General features: G+C 36.3%; 1 protein-coding gene across 5 annotated transcripts in view; it reads left to right on the top strand.

Annotated features, from left to right (window-relative positions):
* Positions 1-24,213, top strand: part of myrf (myelin regulatory factor) — a 42,305-nt gene extending 18,092 nt beyond the window's left edge. Inside the window, exons 2-26 of one of the 5 annotated variants that reach the window (XM_079412295.1) lie at positions 8,710-8,800; positions 8,927-9,208; positions 10,886-10,947; positions 11,190-11,412; positions 12,301-12,401; positions 12,490-12,604; positions 13,557-13,752; positions 13,835-13,911; positions 14,006-14,116; positions 14,864-14,963; positions 15,341-15,541; positions 16,150-16,258; positions 17,013-17,122; positions 17,203-17,363; positions 17,455-17,527; positions 18,096-18,178; positions 18,263-18,331; positions 19,163-19,239; positions 19,339-19,452; positions 20,449-20,676; positions 22,421-22,514; positions 22,695-22,757; positions 23,470-23,575; positions 23,681-23,755; positions 23,978-24,213. In XM_079412295.1, the coding sequence (XP_079268421.1) occupies positions 8,710-8,800; positions 8,927-9,208; positions 10,886-10,947; positions 11,190-11,412; positions 12,301-12,401; positions 12,490-12,604; positions 13,557-13,752; positions 13,835-13,911; positions 14,006-14,116; positions 14,864-14,963; positions 15,341-15,541; positions 16,150-16,258; positions 17,013-17,122; positions 17,203-17,363; positions 17,455-17,527; positions 18,096-18,178; positions 18,263-18,331; positions 19,163-19,239; positions 19,339-19,452; positions 20,449-20,676; positions 22,421-22,514; positions 22,695-22,757; positions 23,470-23,575; positions 23,681-23,755; positions 23,978-24,061 (3,005 nt within the window). In that variant the 3' untranslated portion in view covers positions 24,062-24,213. Of the gene's footprint in view, positions 1-8,709; positions 8,801-8,926; positions 9,209-10,885; positions 10,948-11,189; positions 11,413-12,300; positions 12,402-12,489; positions 12,605-13,556; positions 13,753-13,834; positions 13,912-14,005; positions 14,117-14,863; positions 14,964-15,340; positions 15,542-16,149; positions 16,259-17,012; positions 17,123-17,202; positions 17,364-17,454; positions 17,528-18,095; positions 18,179-18,262; positions 18,332-19,159; positions 19,453-20,448; positions 20,677-22,420; positions 22,515-22,694; positions 22,758-23,469; positions 23,576-23,680; positions 23,756-23,977 lie in introns of all 5 variants that reach the window. The other 4 variants (XM_079412296.1, XM_079412297.1, XM_079412293.1 and 1 more) reach the window with 4 other exon arrangements.
* Positions 24,214-25,763: the final 1,550 nt, after the last annotated feature.

Consider the following 25,763-nt stretch of genomic DNA (forward strand, 5'->3'; position numbering starts at 1 on the left):
AGCCCACGTACATCTACAACTGGCAGTTCGGAGAGTGAAGGAAGAGGCTGATCGTCGCCGCAGAGCAGGACCAAGTTTTACCCCTGGTCAGTGGGTATGGCTCTCATCCAGAGACCTTCAGGTCCGCCGACCCTGCAAGAAACTCAACCCTAGGTACGTGGGGCCATTCAAAATCATTAGACAAATCACCCCAGTTTCATATCGTTTAGCACTACCTGCACTAGGGATGCGCGGTATACCGATACTTGAAAAATACCGGTATATATTATATTTCAAACGGTACGATATCATAATTTTGCTCAATTCGGTATTTCATACGCTGCTGTTGCAAAATGCACCTGTAGGTGGCAGTGCTTCCCAAATTGCTGCTTCCAAAATGTGACAACAGAACAACGCGATGGATCAAACAGATGAAACTCAGCGCACCCAAAATTAATAAATAAAGAGAACAGTAGAAGTGAAATATGGCATTACTTTGGATAAAAAACTGACGACAAAGGTGAAGGAACATACAAAAAAATAATGTTTTAATATAAAATATTAAAACATTATTTTCATTCTTAGGCCTCGTTCAGACTGTCAGCCCAAATCCGATTTTTGTGCAAATCCGATTGAAATCCGATCATATTCAATGCACATTCAGTAAAAACAAAAGAGCGCTTATGGACACACGAATTGGATATGAACAGTTGCAATATACTGTGTGGACAGTCAGTTATTCAAATCAGATTCCATCCGGATATGCACAAAATCGGATTTGGGCTGACAGTCTGAAGGAGGCTTTAGATTCTCTTAAAAGAGACATATTATGCCCCTTTTTACAATATGTAATATAAGTATCTGGTGTCCCCAGAATGTGTCTGTGAAATTTCAGCTCAAAATACCCCACAGATCATGTATTATATCATTTTGAAAATGCCTATTTTGAGTGGAGGCAGAAAAACTCAGATTTTCGTGCCTGTTTCTTTAAATCCAAATGAGCTGCTGCTCCATTTCAGCTCGTACCTGCTAAAAACTAGTGATGGGAAGTTCGGATCATTTTACTGACTAGGACCTTTGAATCTCGTTCAGCAAAATGAACAAATCTTTTTTCGAGTCATTTCGTTCATTTTAGCAAAATATAATTAAAATGTTGCGTGCTACTTCCCTAACACATCTACTACTTATGCAAACGTTGATCACACTATAAACAATACAAAACTATAATGGTATAAGAAACAGAAAAAAAAAAATTATTGTTTACATGGGTCTTCAGTCTATGATCAGCTCACCTCACTTCTTATCTGACAAGTCTTCGGGTTTGAGTCGTTCGTTCATCAGGTTACAACCCCATAAACTCAGACCGCATAGGTTACGCATATGGTGCTGTCACGTGATGAACGAACGACTCGAAAAACCTGAAGACTCGAAACAGGTGAACTAATTCAGTGCAGAACCTATAGGATGTTGCGCATGCGCGACTGAACGAATCACTCCCCGAGACGACTCGTTCTTCCCGAAGCTTGCAGAAAAATGCTTACTAAAACAAAGTTACTGGGTTAATCTTTTTCACGTTTCCTTGGTTGGTAGATGCACTGGGGACCTGATTATAGCACTTAAAACCTGATTTTCATTATATGTCACCTTTAAGCCTGATGACAATATCTATCAAAGTTTTGTCTGATTTTACAGTTCTCTTATCAGGTCAATAATTGTGCAAATGTTTTCCTCTGTAACTATGTGGAAACTCAGATGAATACTGTATTGATCACGGGGATGCTGTATGTGTGTTTTGGTCTTTCAAACCCAGGGCATTCTGGGTAGTGTTTACCGTTTGATAATGTAATGGACTTCGCTCTATTATACTTTACTTTGGTGTGAATTAGAGCTTAATGATTAACATGCATAAGAACTCACATTCAATGCTCAGTTTCACATGCAGAGATGTAGAGAAACAGATCATGTATGTATGTGTAGAGTGCAGAGGGAGGTAAAGAGAGATAGAGGGAGAGAGATATACATGGAGACGGAGGAAGGGATGTGTGGTATATTGTTGACTGTGATTAATGAGCTCTCGAGGGAGCGGTTTTAGTTTGGCTCCTTGGTGATGCCAAATGCTTTAGTTCAGTATCATCAGTTCTTCATTCGAAACAAACAGGAAACAAATCTAAAGCTTTTTCATGAAGTTCAGTTACAGCCTTATTTAGTCACCAAGGTGTTACAGTGTGTTAAACTGTGATACAATTACTGTAACAAACAAGTTTGGGGTCAGATTTTTTTATGTTTTTGAAAGAAGTCTCTTCTGATCACCTAGGCTCTGCATTTATTTAATAAAAATACAGTAAACTGTAATATTGTGAAATAATATTACAATTTAAAATAACTGTTGAATTTGAATATAAAGGTTAAAATGTAATTTATTCCTGTGATCAAAGCTGAATTTTCAGCATCATTACTCCAGTCTTAAGTGTGACATGATCCTTCAGAAATGATTCTAATATGATGATTTACTGCTGAAGAAACATTATTATTATTATCATATTGAAATCAGTTAACGTTAATGGAAACTGTGGTACATTTTTATCAGGATTATTTGATGAATAGAGAGTTCAAAAGAACAGTATTTATTTGAAAAAGAAATGTCATTTGCATTCTTGCTGAATAAAAGTTTTAATTTCTTTTAAAAAAAAAGCACTGACTTCATATTTTTGAACAGTGGTGTAAATAGTACATATTTCTGAACAGTATAAATATTAATAATCATTAATATTAATATCAGTTGCGTGTAGAGCTGACCTATTAGCGTCATAAATGTTTGAAATTGAACTATTGCCATCACATTGAACTATCAACTTCATAAACTGAGTTTTGTTTAGTTGTGTTAAGCTGGACTGTGTTTGGTTGTTTAAATAAGCTTTGAATTGTTCAACAAGAGTTGAGATAAGTTGAACTGTGGCATTTTGAGTTGATTTAGTAGTGCTTAAAAGATTGAAACAAGCACATGAAATTAATCTCTCTACATTGAACAAATATAAACTCATGTTAACTAGGGGTGGAACGGTTCTACTTACTCACGTCACGGTCATGGCCGTAGCCAGGCTTTGAAAATTAGTTGGGGGGGGTTGAATTGTGCTATAATAACATACAAATACAACTCAATATATACACTATAAACACTTTAAAAGAGACAGAAATGTAGATATTTGTGAAAGATGTTTTCTCTGTTTTTTTAAATCATACCCTATTTATTGCATCAAAATTGTTAATAGTGTACTATAGTTAGGGGTGGATATTTTTATCAGTTGTTTATTATTCATGCAACAATATATTACTGTTCAGGGCTCCAGACAAAAAAATCGAGTAAGGAGCCATTGGCTCCTATAAAAGAAAAACTTAGGCGCCAAATTATTTTTTTAGGTGCCACAGAATAAAAGTGGTTTATTTTATTATTATCATTTTATTTTTCCCCCCTATTTTAACATTTCAATCATTTTGTCATGCGTTTATGTCTTATCTTTTCTAGGCTTTATCAGCATTTTAATCCATCTTGTAGATGATCAGGTCGACCGGGGGACTAAGGTTCACTTAAAGTGTGAATTAAATGTCTTTTACAACTTGAAATATACAGTCACAAAGAATTGTTCATTACACAGAATCTGTACCAATATCATGGACCATAAGCATCACTTGGCAACTGAGTGCAGTGCATCCTATAAACGTTGTCACGTCTTTCACACATTCAGTCTGTTTTTCTTCATTAGTAAAATGCAATTTTATAGGAGGAGTTGAATCATGTACAACAGAACAAGTAAAAATATTAATATGCAACAGCGCATAAATATAGCAAAACGCTCCTCTTTATAGTTATTTTTCTAGCTGACTGATGAGTTTATGGACACTGAGTGGTTATTCTGAGGTAAATGTATTACAATGCAATGTTTACAAGCTTTATACATTTCCTCAGTTTGAAACACAATGAGCTTTTACATAAAACATTTCAGTAAGTTGTACTATAGGCTTTCTTATTGCCTACCTTTTGATCATGTTCATTTCATACTATAGTAGTAAATCGAAATATATAATGGGTTCACTTGCTGCTTTAACTGAGGTGCTAAAGAGATCGCGCCTGAGCATTAAGTGCGATACTCTCCGCTCGCGCGATCCGGACGCATACACGGACCGTGTGGACGCGGGGTACTGGTGTTTATATTACCCAAAGTGTGCGCTTGTGGCCCGCACATCATTTGAATTTCGTAGCATTTTAAAGCTGATACTTTATTAAAAAGTAAGACAGCACAAAGCTTTTTGCGATTACTGGATGGCAAGTGCGCTTCAAATAACAGGAAGTCCATGCATTAACAGAACACAGCATATAGACTAAGATCTCGATAAGAAGATCGACCGGACAAGTGTAAATGCATCTGGTTGTTGAAACCACATATGGTAATTTTACTCCTCCCATAATATTAAAATAATAGACGTGTGAGATCGTTTTATAGCCTATATGGCATGTTATAGTCAGATATGACAGCGCAATGCAACAAGCATCACCGCGGATGAGTAGCGGAGTATTTCTTCAGCAAGCGACGCGCAAACTGAATGAACCTGAAAGTAAGCCGCAGACGCTCAACACACAATCTTCTTCATTAAAAGTAGCGAGACTAGCCTATCTTTCCAGTGCTGATGCCGCGCTCTCTCTTGATATTGAAATTAGCTGATAATTAATAAAATTATCCATTGCTTTCATTGACGTGAACTCCGTATATATTTGCATATGAAGCGGGAATTGAAGAACGGATTTATATCCGTTTTGCGAAGACACATTTATGTGGCCAAGTGTAAATGGGGAAACGTTTTAACAAATCATATAGATATCCGATCAGAGAAAATGCATGAAGTGACCAGGTGTAAACAGGCCCTTTCAGGTCTCTCTCACTGCGTTCAGCAGACTGTGTGCGGCAGAGACGAGGACTGTTTGAAACTCTTTTCAGTAAAACTTTGATGCGCTTCGTCTTATGTTTAATACGTGAACATAACAAAAGATGTGAGCGCAAAACAATCGGGAAAAAAGTCCTTTCATGCAAATTATATATAGTCGCCAGTGGCGACCTCAGCAAAAACTTCACTCGCAAATTAATATTTTTGGTCGCAAATGCGACCATTTTAGTCGCAGTTTGGAGCCCTGCTGTTATAGTTTTTATTAATAACTATTGCTATATAGCTGATAACTTTGTCTAGTGCTCTTAAGAATTTATTTAGCATGATTTGTGAAAATATAACTACTATACTGAATGACATAGCATAGACTTCTTCATGGCTAGTGTTTGCGTATTTCATTTCATTATGTAACCTACTTGTTCTATAGATCTGTGTACTAGTGTTAAAAACTGTTTTTGACAGCGTTGATAATGTTTCTGACATATAATATCATGATATTTTTGCGTTTCCTTACCGAATGTCGTATCCTGTCAGCAATAACCTGTCCATGGGCTTTTTTGATTACTGTCAGTTTGAGTGCTGGCTATGCAGTGTTGCCAGATATTGCTATTAAAAACGAAAAATAAATAAAAAATAAACCAAAATTATTTCAAATCTTTTGCAAATAAGATAAGATAAATATATGGCTAACCCTAAACTACAACTTTCTACTTTATTAATTTTCTAAAGTGTCAAATTAAGTGGAAAAGACAAGTCTAAAATGGCTTATAATAGCTGGATCTGGCTACACCCACAACTCTCTCAAAGAGACTCGTTTACTTCGTCAGCATCTCACAACGATTATTTTCATACCACGAACGCTAAAATTCTTGCAAACTGTTTAAAAAAACTGAATTAGGCTATACATGTCATGCAGACATTCATATGAGGAGTTTAACAGCAAATTAGTCATTCAGAGAACAAATTTTATTTTTGAACATGAAACATTTACCGTGGTCCAGAACTCGGTGGCCTCATAGCTGGCTACAGGCCTGCTCACGGTTTGTTTGTATCATGGTTTTAGAGTCATGGTTTCGGTAGGTTCGGTATGTGCTATGTTTAGGGAAAAATACAAGCAACAGCACAAATAAATACAATACAGTAAAGATACAAATTTTTTGTACAATAGGTTTTTTAGGTAACATTAGTTTTTAGGTACATAAATTGAATAAAGTAATCAAATAAAATAGCATTGCATATTTTACTGTATGAATCTTTATTAAAGTTACAAAAGCTATTCAATCGAGCAGGGAGTGATTTCCTTGTTGTTTCTGTATTAATATTAATAAAGTGCAGTCACTATAAGCGAATGCATGGATCCAGTGCACTGATACTGTGCGTTCAGCTGCCTGTGTCTGCTATAAGATACTTACCAAGACAGGCATTTTGAAATTATTTTTGTGTGAATTTGTCCATTCAAACAATACTTCAGAGAGAGCTTAATATTTGTGCAGGTTTGCGTTCTTCGGATGAGCGCACACACAGATCTGCCCAAGCTCGCGTCTTCTGGCTCTTAAATGTTTAAACTGGCAAGGATTAAATGAGTTTAGTTTAAACACAGATATACATGTGCTGTTCAGGTCTCACCTGTGCATGCGCTCTATCAGCACCATGACTGGATAAATGACTGCTCATATTCCAGCATACTGCATTCGCATTGAACAAGAGTGAATGGTTTGTCCATGTTTTTTTTCTTTCTTTTTCTTTTCATCGCTGTTGTTGAAATTTACTGGGAAGCCAGAATGCGCCTCCATCAGCAGAAGCATACATTAGCCGAACCCTGTTTGTTTTACGTGTTATTTATAACAAACCATATTACAGATGCGTTGCCAGATTTAAGTTGAACCGCGGACCTAGCACGTGCCGAACCGTGTGTGAAGAACAGTACGGTTCAATTTTTTTTACAGAGAACAACCGTTCCACCCCTAATGCCAACTCAGCAGTAGCGAACAAGGAAAAATGGTTGTGAGCTTGCAGAATTAACTCAATGTGAATTATTTCACAGTATAACAGGTGACAATACATGTTTAATGCTCTTCACAGAGTATGAGCGCACAAACACAAGTGGTTTGAACATGATCATTATTGAAAAAAACATTTTATAAAACAGTACAAAGAATGCGTTTCTCATATGTTTGTTAAAATCACCTTCTCTATTTTTTTGTCCAACAACAACACTCTCTCTCTTGTCCTCTGCTCCCCCACTCTCGTTCCCGTCAGTCAATCTTGCAGTCGTTATCAGCACTGGCCTGGCAGATTTAACGCAGGAGGATGGAAACATCTGGATCTTATTTAGTAAAATCATCCCTCTCCGTTTCTCTCTGCCCTGTTGGCACACTCATAAAACTATCCAAGCAGAGACCCCAACCGCTGCACCTCCAAACATTACGTCAGCGCTGATTTTTCCCTGCAGAGCAGGAGTTTCATCACTCATTTTTTATAGAAAAAATACATTTTGTGATTTTTATGCTTAAAAGGTTAAGCACAGTTGAGATCACTCAAATGGCTTATGGCAAATGCTTTGACTCTTGGTTTATACCTTGTGTAAACATACACTGACAGGCTTATAAATAGATCAGTCTGAGTAAACTCGCATCCACAGAATCAAACCATTTCACAGCTGGATCAGGTGTCAAACCAGTTCATTGGTTGCAATGACAAGTTGTTTTGGGATATTTTGTGAGTCAGAATTGTGTTAGCTTTCTGTAAATGGTGCCGTCTATGTCAGGAAATCCACTGGGGCGGGATGTGAACCCTCTCTGGCTGTGGGAGGCTGATGGACCAGAGAGTTTTCCCAACACTAACACTGGAATTCTTCACATTCCGTCTTCGTTAGTGGCCTAATCTATCAAAGAGAGAGAGGTTTAGTGGGGGTCTCTACATACTCGACTACACCTCCACCTGACCTTGGGCTGATTCCCCTCATTCTCTCCATCCTTTGTTGCCTTGCCTTGCTTTCTTTGTGCAATTTGTATATTTGTACCTGTTGAAACTTGGACTTCAGTGATTGCATACATTCTTTAATTACATTTATGCATTTAGCAGGACTTTTTATACAAAGCAACTTGCAAAAGAGGAACAAAACTACTATTATGTATATTATATATTTGTTGTATTTAAATGTTTTACCCCAAAAGCATGCACATACCCTTTTTTACATTTATTATACAATGCATAAAGAGAAAGATTATGCAAAAGATTATGCAAGAAAAGGTGCTTTATTTGGCTTGAGTGTGCAGGGTCAGTCAGCCTCGGTGAGAGTGACCTATTGCAGGTGTTGCAATGGAGTGATTACAGCAATGGGTCATGTGGAGGAGATTTGGAGAGATTTGGTAAAGAGGTGGAGAAGGGGGGGCAGATGCATAGAGAGGTATGGATGGGAGGAGAGAGAAAAGCTATTTTCATGCACAATAAAAGAAAACTTTATTCGCAAGTGACCTTCCTTTTGGGGTTTTTACCATTTGTATTGTGTCTATAACCTCCAAGACATTTATGTTTCCATGGACCTAATCTGTGATCCCTAGTTTGACCACATGTCATCAATCTGGCTATTAAACAAGCAAACAAATGATTAGAAGTGTTGCAAGCAACTCGAAACTGTCTGCTTCTTTTGTTGGAGTCTGAATGAGAAATGTTGTGAAACTGTTATTTTATCACTGTAGAAACGGTGCGTAGGAACACGATACTCATCCTCCTCTCTCACTCTCTTCTTCTACCTTTCTCTGTCTCTCTCTCCCTCTATTTCCCTTGCAGGTCATGATATTAACAGCACTTTGGAGCCAACAAACATTGACACAAGTATCTTGGAGGAATACATCAGCAAAGAGGACGACAGCACTGACATGTACGAATCTGGAATCAGCTTGTACCACTCAGTACACCTAATTTCTTCTGGTTATGTTCTTATTTTGATTATAATAAATCATATTAGCTATCAGCTAGTGATTTTTTTTTTTCTTTTCTTTTCTAGTTGTTTCACAGAGGTCCACAGCATCCCGGGACCCCAGTATCCCTCGCCCCAGGCCGGGGCATCCGCTTCAGGGGGGGTAGGGTGTGGCGTGAGCCCTCCCATCCCGCTGCGCCAGGGCGCCATCCCGTCCCTGCCCCAGCCCTGCCAGAACTCCTACCAGCCTCCACCGCTACTGGGCCACCTCAGACACAACTACCCCTGCCTGGGGCAACAGCAGAGCCAAACACCCCAACACCAACAGCCACACGTCAAACCAGACCACCGTGGACAGTACGCACCGGGGTAAGAGAAAGAGACCGCCGAAAGAAGAAGCAAATATGGTGAAATATGTTTCTGAAAAAATGAAATATTTTTCTCTGCTATATATATATATATATATATATATATATATATAATATAAATTTTGACCACATGATCTAATGAGAAAACTCCTCTATTTTATGGTCTGGGGAGTTCGTATGAATTTATACAATGTTATTTGTATGGAAACATACAGATTTTTAGAAGAAAAAAAACATAAGCATGAAGGTCCACTCCTAAACCTAACTGTCATTGGCTCATAAGCAGATCATATGAAAACTTATAAATTCATAGAATAATTTTATATATATTATTTTACAACAAATTTGCATGAGGTTATTCCAAGTAATTAAAGCAAATAAAAACTACAAATATTTATTATTATTGTTATTCAATTATTTTATTTTAACATTTCAATTTAGATTAGAGTTAGATTAAAATAGTAATAATGATTTATTTATTTATTTATATAATTTTAATTCATCCTGCAGCCAGATAAGAAGTTTGCTGAAGGCTCTAAGAGAAAGAGGCCAGAAAAACATACAAATTCATATGTATTATACACCAATTCACGATAGCATAAAACAGTTATAAATTGTCATGGCCACAATAGCACATTTTCAACAAAATAAGAAACAGTACAGTATGTCAAATTTGTGTGGAATAGTTTCAAACAGATCATGAAAAAACAACTTTTTATGGCAATTTCTTATGAATTAGTACAATTTTATTCGTACATAAAGAGTGTGATTTTTAGAAAAAGTGCATGAATGTCCACCCTTAAATCTAACCATCAGTGGGGCATAAGTGGATCATATGAAAAGATACAAATTCATACAAATTAGCCACCAATTCACAATAACTTAAAATAGTTACAAATTGCCATGAACACAATAATGCAGTTTCATTGCAGTTTATGAATCATAGTATGTCAAATCTGAGTGACACCTCACGGGACTGGTCACGAAAGTAATGCGAAACATAACTATTTGTCGAGGTGGTAATTTTATATGAATTTGTACGATGTGATTTGTACGGTACTAAAACTTATGGTTTTTAAAAAAAAGTATGTCCGTCCCTAAACCTGTTTGTCAGTAGGCCATAAGCAGATTGTACGAAAATCTATGAATTCATATGAATTAGCCAATAATTTGCGATAATGTAAAATAGTTATGAATCACTATGAGCTTGTGTTGATACATTCCATATACGCAATAACGCAGTTTCATCACAATTTCAGAATCATAGTACATCAAATAGTAAGCCACACCCCTTTGATATGCCCCACCTCTTCATTCCATATGACCTCAGATAACCCTCTGCAGCTCAGATAAAGTCTGAGTAAGACAGACGGAGGAGTGAACTGGGAATAACACTGAGACACAACGGGTCAGACATGATAACCTGTGAGGAGTTTTGCAATCACTGTTTTATAATGTTGACCAAAAGGAAGCAGCAGGTATGCTTTTAGTGAGCTTTCTGATGGGTTTCTAACTAAAACATGAGTCTTGTTGAGGAGAGCTGTACTGTTACATCAAATCACATAGCAACACATTAAAACCCACTCAGAGTCCCTTGCAATTGCATAGCAACTACAAAACCCTGAAAGTCACTCCTTTTGTCATGTATTTAGTGTGTTTAATGTTATTGTTGTTGCAGAACGCTACCCGAGTCCCCTCCTGACTCCAGTTCAGAGCCATATTCACCCCAGCAAGCCAACGGTAAGTTCAGGCCACCCGAATGGTTTAATGAGAATCGAATTTCATAAATAATCAAGACTGCAAGTTATTTAAGGTTTAAAAAAGAGTTTCAGAATTTTAAATATATAGTCGATAAATGTGGACATAAAAAATTATTTACAGGCAGAGGTTGAAGAATACCTTATGATGCATAAATGTAGACATCAAATTTGAGTAAAATATTAAATGTAACTTAATATCTTCTTATTCATTTTCCACCTTAGATCCGCACATGCTCAGGACAATGACACCCGAGAACATGTGTCACATGACCAGTCCTCCACCTCTCCCCACACACTCCCACTATCCCAGCATGCACCGGGACATGTACCTTAAGCCAGAGCCCATGATTTCGCAGTATCCAATTGGTCCAGGCAGCGGCGGGGGCGGAGACATGCAACAGAGTCAGATGCTGCATCAACTCCTGCAACATCCACAAGGACCTGAGTAAGAGAGCGAGAATCAGAAGTACATTTTATTGCTCGTTTTATTAAGAGATTTAAGTAATGTGAATTTTTAATACATTATATATATATAATGTATTAAATAATATAATAGTAATTAAAACAACTAAAAACAGAAATTCCTTAGCAGTCATCATTCATTTGTAGTTTAGTTCAGTTTAGATTATTCATTATCACATTCAGCAGTACTATTACATCTCAAAAACCCCTAGTGGTTCACAAACGCCAAGTGAACAAATATTATTTATTTAAATTTACATCTTGATTTTTTTTTTTAGAGTTTTAGTTTAAATTAGAGTTAGATTATTTAAATATATTATTGAAATTATTATTTATGTACTTTTTGCTTCCCTTTTGGATGTTTGCTGAAGCCCTGTAGTGGGCCCCAGCCCCCTGTTATTTTATTTTATTTTATGTGGCATTTAGTGGTACTAATACAATCTAACAAAAACCATTTGGTTAATAACCTTTAGGTGAAGAAGTATTATTTCAATTTACATCTTGATTTATTTGTTTTTTAGCATTTTAATTTAGATAAGAGTTAGATTATTTCAATATATTAATAATAATTTTGTAATTTAAATATAAATTTAAACAAACCTAGTGGTTTGTTAACTTTGTTAAATATGAAAAACACTATTTCAATCTTGACTTTATGTGTTTTTTTATCATTTAATTTAAAGTATTAATAATAAATAATTCATTTAAATTGTATTAAGTTATCTTGCAGCCTCTTTGGAAGTTTGCTGAGGGCCCTTAGAGGGCCCCGGCCTCCTGGTTGAGAACCACTGCCGTAGAGGTAGAGATGGACCAGCAGTGTCAAAGATCAAAATTTTCCACATCAGTAAATGAATTCTCTGTGTTTCTCCAGTGGGATTCCCGTACATCCGGCAAAGAAGAGAAAACATTCGGACTCTCCCAACAGTACTCTCAACTCTCAGATCCTCACAGGCATCATCAAACAAGAGCCTGGTACACACACACACACACACACACACAGGTACCTGAACACAACTGCATTTTCAGCACTACATGACTATATGCATTTGTGCTTTCACAGGTTTGATGCAGGATGTGGAAAACTCATACCTGGATCCAAACTACCAGTGCATAAAATGGCAGCCGCACCAGCAGAACAAATGGACTACATTATACGACTCCAGTGGAAAAGAACTGTGGGTGCTGCTCTGGTCTTACACACCTCTGCATTTAGATTTACGACAGCAATGAGAAATGCATCGAGGGCGAGAGTGTGTGTTTGGGATTTAATGGGGTATAAGGACGTATCAGGCTGTACTAAAAGAGACAGAAGAGAGAGAGATAGATGGCAGAGGCCAAAGAATTCCTATGAGGTGAGCAGTGTGTAGGAGTGAGAGCAAGAGCAGAGATCTGGCTTACAAGAGAGAGGAATGAGGATGAACAGAGAGAATGATCAGGCAGAAATGTACCACAAAATAGTCCTCATGGGGATATTGATTGAATTAATAATTATTTATAAAATAATTCAAATTTATAATTAGGAACATCAATTGTGATGTATAGGAATAATTATTTATAAAAAATATATATATATATAAAATTTATAAAAAAAAATATAAAAATTAACATTTTAATTATCATAAAAACAGATATAGTTACAGTTATATACGATTATATACAATTACCATTTTTATAGTATAGAAAATCAATGACATCAATATTCATTACTAAACCTAAATATTAAATACTTTTCTCAAAACTTAAAACTTTCTAAAAAAAACAAAAAAAACCCACTACACTTTTGAATTACATTGATTGAATATAATCAAATACATTTATTTAATAATTACTTCTAAAAAATAAACCAAACAATTAATCATTATTAGTTCTAATAATTAACATATATTTTAAATATTATATAATTTAATATAACATTATAAAATACAATATATTTAAAGAAAAGATAACAAGAAATTGATTTTGAGATTTTTTTTTTTATATATATATAATTTATTTATGAAAATATATATATAATTTACTTTATTTAAGATATTTTCCCCTAAAGTCCTCTTATAATTAACAAAGACATTTAACATCCTCTCTTCCTCATGCCGTTTTCATGCTCTTTCTCTCTTTCTGCCTCTCCAGTCCCATGACTACATATAGGGTGGACGCAGATAAGGGTTTTAACTTCTCCTTGGCTGATGATGCATTTGTGTGTCAGAAGAAGAACCACTTCCAGGTGACCGTGTACATCGGGATGCCAGGAGATCCCAATTATGTCAAGACCAGCGATGGGCTACAGCCCATTGAATGCTTTTACCTGAAACTCAATGGGGTCAAGGTGAGCCAAACAACCAGAACACATGTCATACTACTACTGTCTTTTGTCTGTTCTAGCATGTTTTTATCTCTGTCTCTTCCAGTTGGAAGCAATGAATCAGTCCATTAATGTGGAACAGTCACAGTCTGACCGGAGCAAAAGACCCTTTAAACCAGTATTGTAAGTTTTACATCATATTTACTAATATTATGTGTTAAGAGTGGAGAGGATTTGAGTTGGCCTGTGACATAAATGTTAACTATATGTTTTATAGAGTGACATTGCCGCCAGAGCAGGTGACCAAAGTAACGGTGGGTCGTCTCCACTTCAGCGAGACCACAGCCAATAACATGAGAAAGAAAGGCAAACCGAACCCTGACCAGAGGTACAAAATATAACCATGACAAAGTAAACTTGACCAGGCTTACTAACCCCTTCTATTGTCTTTTGACAACATCTGTGAAACTCTCAGGCCATCCAAGATGTAGATGAGTTTGTTTCTTCATCAGATTTGGAGAAATGTAGCATTCTATCACTTGTTCGGCAATGGATCCTCTGCAGTGAATGGGTGCCGTCAGAATGAGAGTCCAAACAGCTGATAAAAACATAATCCACAAGAAATCCACACCACTCCAGTCCATCAGCTTGTAACAGCTAACAGCTTGTAAAGAGAAAAGCTGTGTGTTTGTAAGAAAATACGAGTCCTATATCCATAGTATTGCTGTTTCCAGTGAAAAAGTCGTCTCATCTTAATCAGGAGAGAAATATGCAAGCACCGTTTACAAGCAAAAACAGTCCCAAATTGTCCAAAACAAACACTATGTTAAAAAGATAAGGACTTTTCCACTGGAGGAAATGTTATTATGGATTATGCAGCTTTTCACTTCACAAGATGTTAATTGATGGACTGGAGTGGTGTGGATTATTGTGATGTTTTTATCAGCTGTTTGGACTCTCATTCTGACGGCACCCATTCACTGCAGAGGATCCATTGGCAAGTGATGCAATGTTACATTTCTCCAAATATTGCCAATACTGTCCACAGATATTACATAATATCAAAATAACAGAATATTCCTCTAAAACTCTTAGGATTGTTCTTCAAAAACACTTGCGTTTGTATTTTGTGTAGGTACTTCATGCTGGTAGTAGCTCTTCAGGCTCACTGTCACAGTCAGAGCTTCACGGTGGCGGCTCACGTCTCCGAGAGGATCATCGTCAGGGTAACCGCTGTCAGTCTGGTCGAGTCTGACCGACCTCCTCCAACCTGTTTTGTGTCAATGATCCACCTCTGACCAATCACTATTACTGTTACAGTCTAATGATTATGCTGCTGAATTTGTTTGCATTTACTTTTGACTTCTTTCAATAGGATTAGATTTTGTAATGCCATTTTTTGACTTTTTAGTCTTATTGAGAAATAAAAACTCTGAAGAAATCATAAAACTTAATTATATCAAAAATATTTATTTTAAGTTTTATGTATAAATTTATTTAAAAGTCAACTGAATTTGCAGTAACACCTTCCCTTCCCAGCCAATTACTTAAGTTATTGTAATATTACTTAGTTCTTTTGTTTTCTTTCTTTCTTTCTTTCTCTGTCTCGCAGGCATCTAACCCAGGTCAATTTGAGAGTGACAGTGAAGTGTTGTGGCAGAGAGGGCAGATGCCGGACTCTGTGTACCATCACGGCCGGGTCGGCATCAATACGGACCGGCCGGATGAGGCTCTGGTTGTACACGGCAATGTGAAGATCATGGGTTCCCTTGTGCATCCTTCCGATATTAGAGCCAAGGAGAATGTGAAGGAGGTAAATTTTTATATCTCTCCTTACACATGCAAAAGGTATTACATTTTTTAACTTACCTTTTTGCCAATTAGGTTTAGATTTAGATTTAGTCATTTAGCAGACGTTTTTATCCAAAGCGACTTACAAATGAGGACAATGGAAACAATCAAAATCAACAAAAGAGCAATGAAATGCAAGTGCTATGACAAGTCTCAGTTTGCCTAACGCAGTACATGTAGCAAGGTTTTTTATTTTTTTTATTATATAATAAATAAAAAGAAAACAGATAGAATAGAAAAAGAATAGTGCAAGGTAGTGTTAGAGGCCTTTTTTTTGCTTTTTGTTAATTGTATAATAAATAAAAAGAAAATAAATAGAATAAAAAAAGAATAGAGAAGCTAGTGTTAGTTTTTTTTTTGTTTTTTTTTAAAGAAAACGAGCAGTTAGTAAATTAATAGACTGCAAGTCTAAAAGGGGCAAGTTTTTTTCTTTCTTTTTAAGAACATTTACCAACCATGCAAACATTTTTTAATAGTCCTGAACTGTTTCCATGTTAATAGAATAATTTAACTGTTTGTATTTGCAAACAGTCCACAAATATATTTCATACCTTCTTTCTCTTTCTTCAGGTGGACACCACTGATAACCTGAGGAGGATTTCCCAAATGAGGCTGGTGCATTATCAGTATAAGCCTGAGTTTGCAGCCACAGTGGGCATTGATGCCACTTCTGAGACCGGTACTGTCTCCACAGATCAATCCCAGTATAAATTCCCAACTGGGGTCATATTTCTCCCCCAAATTTAAAAAAAAATATATATTTTGCATTAAGAAAATGGAGCAGATTTATGGGGCTATGAAAATCATCAACTATTGTAATTTTGTCTGGACGGTAATAAGAATTTGTGTTGGTGAAAATATGTTTAACTGTCATGAAAATAATATTATAATGCAAAAAAAAAAAACTTATGTTACTAATACGCATGCTAAATTAGTGTTATTTTAATACTATTTATGTATATTTATGACTATTTTTAATTAGATTTTTATATTTTCAGTTTTAATTTTAATTTCAGTTTATTTTTTTAGTTTAAGTTATTTTATTAGTTTGTTAATATTTCTATTTGGTTTTAATTTATTTTAGTTTTAGTAATTTTAGTACCTAAACTTTATTTCAGTTTGATGCTAAGACGACATTTCTAATTTATTTATTTTTTCATCTAATATTCATATTTTAGTATATGCCAGCATTTTGTCAATTATCAAAAATATTTTCTATAGTTTCAGTTATTTAGTTTAGCAATAACAACGCTGCGCAAAAATAATTCCTTATTTTCTCCTTTTGATTATGAGTGTGACCCGGACATTTCTTTGTGAGATTTATTCATAAAGGATTACTCCGTTACAATCACTATGTAGTAGGTAGGACTGTATAACTAGTGCTTAACAGAAACTTAGCGTGTCCAGTTAACAGGTTGTGTGTGTGTTGTCAGGGGTGATCGCTCAGGAGGTCCAGCAGATTCTGCCGGAGGCTGTGAAGGAGGGAGGAGACATGGTGTGTGCTAACGGAGAGACCATCCCTAACCTACTGCTGGTCAATAAAGTATGAGCACACAAACACATTCTTACAGATGCCCGCACAGTCTCCCTGCCTCTCTCTCATGTGTGTGTTTTATTCTGCAGGAGCGGATCTTTATGGAGAATGTAGGAGCGGTGAAGGAACTCTGCAAACTCACTGATAATCTGGAGACTCGCATTGACGAGCTTGAACGCTGGAGCCGAAAACTCGCCAAACTGCGCCGGCTAGACAGCATGAAGAGCTCCGTCAGCGGAGGCACAGTCAGGTGTGTGTTTATGAAGCTGTGCACTCACACATGCATCTGTTTGAGTAAATTCAAAGTGAGGAAGTGTGAAGAAACATGGTCTTTTTTCTAGTCAATCAGGAAGCTACTTTAGCAGAACAGGAAGTGGCCCACTCAAGAAAAAAACAGCTAAGCCAGGAAGCAAGGTAAGATTTAAAACAGTCTTCCTCTTCAAAAAAAACACATATTAAAAACAATAATGGAATAGAATGAGATGTGATGTTACAATCTCATTACAGGTAAGAAAAACTAAATAAAAACTGTTTTTCAAGAAACTAGTTCTCACTCAGAATTATACTTGAATAAATAATATTATGTATATTGTGTTATTAGTCTACTAATGTGATGCAAAATAATCATATTTGATGGGACAGAATCCTAATGGAATGGAGTAGAATCATATTGTATGTGATAGATTCATATAGTATGGAATAGACTCATATGGAATGGAATAGAATCATATGGAATGGAGTAAAATCATGTTTAATGGGATAGAATCATATGGATTGGAATCTTATAGGATGGGATAGAATCATGTGTAATGGAATGGAATAGAATCAGATGGAATGGGATAGATTAATATAACAGGATAGGATACAAACATTAAGAATGGGATTGCACAGAATCAGTGGTATACGATGAGATGGAATGTAATGGAATAGAATAATTTGGACTGGGATGAGATGATTGTTGAGACTGTTCTTGTGTTTGCAGCGGTCCGTCCCGGAGCAGGGCTGCCTGAGTCACAGATTCATGCAGGGCACCATCCTGGCGCTGGTCATCGTTATGGCCTTCAGGTAAGGGAGGAATCATTCACCCCCAAACATTAGAATTAATATTTTGAGTGTCTGTTTCATGCTCATTATCATCTCGTTCTGTAGTGTCATCTCCATGTCCATCCTCTATGTGCTCAATCTTCAACACCATGGAAGCATAAATGATGTTGAGGGGTATGTACGTGTTCACACACACACACACACACACACATCTATTCACATGTACACGACATCACCACGTCATACTTGGAGGTCTTTCTCTTTATTTCTGTATGCTCTGGTTTGATCTCCTCCTGCTCATTTCTCTCAGTGTTGTTTGTAGCTCTGAATCCCGCTGCGTTCTCTTCGTCTCTTGGATGCCCTTCCTCACTGCAACCGTCACATTCTGTCCATCCTTCTGTCTGTGGTATGCTGTCCACTTCCTTTCTCTCTGTTTCTCTATCACTTCTTCTTCCCATCCATGACCAAAAGTTTTCCAGCCCTACGTTTCCCAAGAAGACCTCTTAAGGAAAATTGCATTACTCAGAGGTTTTTGAGAAGAAGGCTCTCATGTTCACCAAAACTGCATTTGTTTGATCAAACTGCAGTAAAATCAGTAATATTGTAAAATAATATTACAATTCAAAATAACAGTTGAATACTTGAATATATTTTAAAATGTAATTTATTCTGAATCTTCAATAAGAAATCTGAATTTTCAGCATCCAGTCTTCAGTGTCACATGATCCTTCAGAAATCATTCTAATATGCTGATTTGCTGCTGAAGGCACATGTATTATTATTATCTATGCTAACAACAGTATTTTGTGGAAACCATGATAATTTGTATAAAAATTCCATAAAAATGTATGGGTTCATATTGAGATCTCTGTCTTTTGATTCAAACTGGTATCTTGGCAAATCTAATCAAAGTTTGAGCCATTTATTCTCAGCTTAATCTCATTCTGCGAGAAACAGCTGAAATATTAAAGAGACCTCATGTGACCTCTCTCTCTGTCTCAGCAGGTCTCGTTCTGCTCTGGGTTCGGCTCGTCAGGCTTCTTTCTCCTCTGCCAGAGTGACCACATCCACTCTCTCCCCAGGTTCCAGAAAACACACTCATGCTCACAATACAGCTGCTGTGTTTTCTAATACACATATGTGGATTATTACTTTCATAGAAATTGATTATCTGTTTACAGATTCCAACTCCCCATCATTGTCCAATCACCCGCCCTGCTGCCCTCCAACACCTGCCACAACCAACCAATCAGTCACTATCAGTCTGTTGGCAGGCAACAACCAATCCACTCCAGGTATGACAACAATCACCAGACAAATGAGAAATTTTGACAACCATCAGAGCAGTTACAAACAAATGACTTGTTAACACTTTACTTGAAGTTTTTATATGTTATGTAGGCCTACTTTTAATGCATTAATTATGCCTTGTTATGCACATTATAATGCACTGTATGATGATCTCATGAATAATTATCATAGATTATAATACTTATCTATTAATTCTTACACCTTTGGAAAGTATAATCCATTAAACAAATAACAAACAAACAACTTCTGATGTGACAAAGAATCTGCAGATACTGTAATGCTTTTTAACTTTAGTTACAATTATTTATGAAAAGATATAATGCATTATAACGTACATTATGAATACCTTATAATGCATTATACATAAAGGCTTTTAGTAAAGTGACCAGTGATGGTTTATGCAAGAAATTAAAATGTATCTACTTTCTTATTACATGCCTTACTCTACGTTTTTTTGTTTGGTTAAAAAAAACAGTGTTTCACTCAGAAAAATGCATCACATTATGGAAGTAAAATGGTTGAATTAATGAATCAGTTTGATGAATGAACGAATTAATGAATCAGTGAATTGACACATCATTCATACAGTGGGGCAAATAAGTATTCGATACACTGCCAATTTTTCAAGTTTTCCCACTTACAAAGAATGGAGAGATCTGTAATTTTCATCATAGGTACACCTCAACTGTGAGAGACAGAATATAAAAAAAAATCCAGAAAATCACATTGTATGATTTCTGAATAATTTATGTCCACTTTATTGCATGAAATAAGTATTTGATACAATAGAAAAATAGAACTTAATATTTGGTACAGAAACCTTTGTTTACTGTTACACTGTATCAAATACTTATTTGCCCCACTATATCTTCTCAAAACTCTTCTATGCTGCTCCTTTTGTTCAAAGGACTCATTCAAACCTTCTTTTCATATACAGTATAATCTCTCTCCCACTATATCTCTCGCTCGCTCTCTCTCAGACTCCAGCACTGGTGTTCCCACCCAGGCCACTATTAACAAGAAGGCAAAGTCTCGGCCGCTGGACAAAGACAGCCGGAACAAGAACCGTCTGAGTCACACGTCAGCTCCTCTGTTCCTCAGTAAAGGCAAACGGCCGCCTCAGCCTCCAGAGCTAAGCGGAGCAACCAAACGCTTGCCTGGTGGACAACAGCCACCGTCCCGGAGACAGCGCAGTATCAACACACAGGGTACAGACACACACACACTTATATATAAATGTAAATATATATACAATGTAAATTTATGATAACACTTTAGTTAAGGGACTAATTCTCACTGTTAACTAGTTGCTTATTAGTAGGGCTGGGTATCGATTCAGATTTCGATTCGCTAGTTTTAATACAAAAGCTATTGATATTTCTAAAAAATGAACATTAAACATCAGTTTGCAAATGATGAATTAATAAAAAGAAATTAAGAACCACAGGCCTGTATTTTAAACCTATTCTTTTTTTGTATAGGGTCCTTTCTTAAATGAAATGACTCAGAGCAGCTGGAGATGATATTATGTGTTAATATCATCATATAGTGAGATGGCAGAAGATGTGCGTTTACTATGTGCGTTGACATCTAGTAGAGAAGACTAATGATAAGATTCACATTACACTATTTTCGGAATAGAAGAGTGGTGTTTTGACCCGCTGCCTTACAGTCACCCAGCTGCCCTGCTGCACGGGCTCAACCGGAACCGAACAATGTACAGGACTCCCTGAGCTAGTTGCATCCAAAGCAGTATCTACAGCCCTCACATTCTTACTATCCTCATCTAAAGTTTGGATGCGTGTCTCTAATTCTGAAACCTTCTCTGTCAGCCTAACTATTTCCCTGCATTTATCACATGTGAATCCCTCATCGCCGACAGAGAGAGATAAACTGTACATGTGACATGAAGTGCAAACAACAATAGCAGGAGAAGCCATTACTCACCGTAACTGATGAATGATAACAACTTAACTTACCACTTACCACTGTTGTTTGATGAACTCGTGAAAAACGGAGTGAGAGAGAAATGAAAACAATAATAGGCACGAATAGAAACGCGAGTAACAAGCTAACCAGCTGATGCGTTGCACTCGCGGTTTTAAAAATCGAACAATCAAATTAGTTAGATTAGTTTGATAGATAATACCAGAAATATGGTGGGAATTAAGTTATATATTATCACTTTAAACAACAGAGAGTGAACGTAAGGTGAAGATTCAATAAAAAAGCGGAGCTACAAACGCAAACCTCTCAGCAGCACAACAGACAAGAACAGAGTAAATACATGTAGTCAAAACTATTGTTAAGGTAGCTTTTAAAATAATTTTACTCTTAAAACTCAACATTATATTTCATTGTGTTTACATTTTGAAAATATAATTTTATGTTTTAAAGTATGTTAAATTTTTATATTTAATAACATTTGTAAATTCTGCCTTTGAAAACAGTCAGTATATGTATTTGCTTTTTAATATCTTAAAAGGGTGATTTTTATTTTTTTTCCCATGAGAGTAGCAGTTAAAATCTAGTTAGTTATATTTATCAACATAACAATGCATCATAATAATAAATAGCTATTTTTACCTGTATATACTTTCAGAATCAGGATCAGAATGCGCTTTATTCGCCAAGTATGCGCAAACACACAAGGAATTTGTTGTGATATCCAGTAGCTTTGGGTTTCTACATACATATAACACAAGAGGATAAAATATTTTTACTAAAATATTTTAATATATATAACATGCCTCACATAGATATGGCATAAATATGTTTAAGTGAAATGAAAAAAACTCACTGAATCATTTATCATTTGATTCATTGAAATTCAATTTACCAACTCTAATACTAGTAAGTATTGTGAATATCATCTTGACCTGAAAGGGACTAATGGAAAACTGATAAAAACCTCAAAATATTCTTTAATATTATATATTGTTTTATACACAGATGGACATCTGCCAGCGTGTCTGAGCAAACTTCACATCCTCGAGATAGATCAGGAGATCAGAACTCTCGATTGTTCCTCATCTGAGGCCTGCAGGTGTGTGTGTTCAGATATATTATCCTCAGATATATATATATATATATATATATATATATATATATATATATATATATATATATATATATATATATATATATATATCTCACAAAATGGCCAGTTATCTATCAGCACTGAAGTTTTCAGGCTTCTGAGCTGATGTGTTTTATTTGTTTGCAGATTTAGTGTGTTTCTAAATGGAGACAGAAACTCATCTATGCCTTACATTACTCTGCACATGATGTGAGTATAAACACACTTTTACTCCAGTAATATTGAGAGATTTGCTTTGTAAGAAATTACTCCTCACTGATAAGATGTTTTTATGTTTTTAAAAGGAATAGATCACTCAAAAAAACTAAAACTAAAAAAAAGCTGAAAATGTACTTACCCTTCAGGTCACTCTTCATCAGAGATGTAGTATTACATCACTTGCTCACCAATGGATGTTGGAGTCCAAACAGCTGATAAAAACATCACAATAATCCACAAGACTCCAGTCTATGAGTTAATATCTTGTGATATGAAAAGCTGCATGTTTGTAAGAAACAATACATCAAGACGTTTTTAATTTTACACAGTTACTACTAGCCAAAATATAATGACACTTTTTCCTCGCCTCCACTTCCACATTCTGACGGCACCCATTCACTGCAGAGGATCCATTGGTGAGCAAGTGGTGCTAAATTTCTCCAAACTTGTTCTGATAAGGAAACAAACTCATCTACATCTAAGATGATTTAGGGTGAGCACATTTTCATAACATTTTCAGGTTTGGATAAACTATTCCTTTAAAGTGTTTTGCAGTGTGTCATATTTCGTATCGTGTCGTATTTTATCAATGGATGTACTCAGACACATCCACCGATGACTGGGATAATCCCGAATGTCCTCTGAATTTAGAATCAACCTTGATACACTTCTGACTCATCCAGATCTCTTGTTCTCCTTTAAGCTCCTCTGAGGAGGTGTGGGTGTGGCAGTGTGGAGCCACCAGGGGGCGACTCTGTCCAAATCATCCAGAAGCTTCTTTATCACTAGAGCGGAGCAATTATACAGCGGTGAGATTATTGGCCCCAGTATATATGGTGTTGCTGCTGCAGTAACTGAGAATGTCACTCTATAAATATGCTTCGGTTGTCACATGCAAACCTCTTTTCTAACAGGGGACCAGCCACCTGTGGTCACTTCCTGTTATGCCTTTTCAAGAGGTCACCTACAATTTCCGAGTATCACATTCAGTGAGTGAACTTCACATACGTATGGTTCATCTCTTGCTCTTTCAGTGTGTCTGAATACTTTTGAACTGCTTGATTCACATGAACTGTGCAAAGGAATCAGTTCACAAAAATGAATCAGACTTCCCAGTTCTGAAATGATCTGTCATGCATTTTTATTGTGCATGGTTAAGACTCTGTTTCAGTGTGATGGGTAAGTTAACCATTTAACCTTTTTGTTTACAGAGTCATACAGGATGTAGCAGTGAAGACGACGTCGTGTCCTCTCGATGCTCTGAGTACAGTTTCCTCATTCAAACCACATGCTAAGCAGTGTCAAGGTTCATGCTATTCAGCTTCGACTTCTGTGTCCACACGCATCGCTGCCCCATATTCAAAGACTGTTTTATCTGGGCGAGCTGATAAAAACACTGTGTTTGTTCTGCGCGTATTTGTCCAAAGCGAAAAGAAAAATGAGCATTAAAAAAAAAAAAAAAAAATTCAGAGATCACGAAGTATACTTCGTTTTTGTACGCGAACGCTAGCGTATGTGTACAGTCGAACGCATAGCCTTTCGAAGTATACTCCATTTGAAGTTGTGCGCGAATGCGGGGGGTTGACACATGCACTCTAGAAAGCTTCATCCATGTTCAGTGTCTGCCCGTTAAGTCATGACTGATAACAAATATTTTTGAACTATTTATACCAAAGCTGAGCTGTCTCATACCCTCTCGCTCACAAGCGCTCATCAATGTGAGCGTCTGTTATTGCAGTCTCCGCTATTTTGTTGTCATTGTCCGTCTCTTTAGTTTCGTTTTGTACTGTGAAACAACGGCCCGGGACAGTGTTGCCACCATGTGGAAAAACTGATTACTGCAAAGTAACTTCAGTGCGCATGTGTGACCTGAGTTTCCAAAGTACCTGTGGTTACAAAAATCGGGAGGTGTCACTCTCACTGTACGCTGTCCCTCGCGTACGCGTAAAAAGTGAAGTATACTTTGGGCTTTAGCCTTAACCTTGATTATATATTACTACTTGTATACAGTCTTGCACACACACACACACATTTACTTATTAAAATGCCTTTTGATTTGCCAAGATATAATATAAACAGATACCAGTGAGGAACTGTTGGGTGGAGCTCATGTTCTGTAGTCTTTTCTCTAGCCTAGTCTTAATGTAAAATTGACTGTTACAAGAAATCAAAAAGGACCTTATTTACTTTCTTAAAACACATTTTTGTGCACGATTCATCAATTATTCCACAGGAATCAGTGCACATTATTTGCATTTCCTTTAAATGTCGTTAAACTAGTTTGTTGACATGTCAACAGTTTAATGACTTTTAAAACAATATTTCATCCAAAAATGAAAATTTGCTGAAAATGTACACACTCTCAGGCCATTCAAGATGTAGATGAGTTTGTTTCTTCATCAGATTTGGAGAAATGTATAGCATTCTATCACTTGCTCAGCAATGGATCCTCTGCAGTGAATGGGTGCCGTCAGAATGAGAGTCCAAACAGCTGATAAAAACATCACAAGTAATCCACACCACTCCAGTCCATCAGTTAATGGCTTATGAAGTGAAAAGCTGTGTTTGTCAGAAACAAATCCATCATAAAGGCATTTTTAACTTCATACCGTTGCTTCTGGCCAAAATAGTCCATAATAACACATAATTACCTTTGTTTACATTATTAATGTAATTAATTAAATTATAATGTAATTTACACATAAATTCCAGTGAAAAAGTCATCTAGTCTGACTCAGGAGAGAAATGTGCATGAATCAAACACCATTTACAAGCAAAAACAGTCCATAACGGCTCTAAACAAATATATTGATGGATTTTGATGTGAGAGAACAACAGAGCAGGAAGCGTGAATTATGAATTATGGACTCATATTTTGGTCAGAAGTAACGATTTAAAGTTGAAATGTCTTGATGGATTTGTTTCTTACAAACATGCAGCCTTTGGCTTCAAATAGTGGTGTGGATTACTTGTGGTATTTTTATCAGCTGTTTGGAC

Source organism: Barbus barbus, assembly GCF_936440315.1.
Source record: "Barbus barbus genome assembly, chromosome: 48".
NCBI lineage: Eukaryota > Metazoa > Chordata > Actinopteri > Cypriniformes > Cyprinidae > Barbus > Barbus barbus.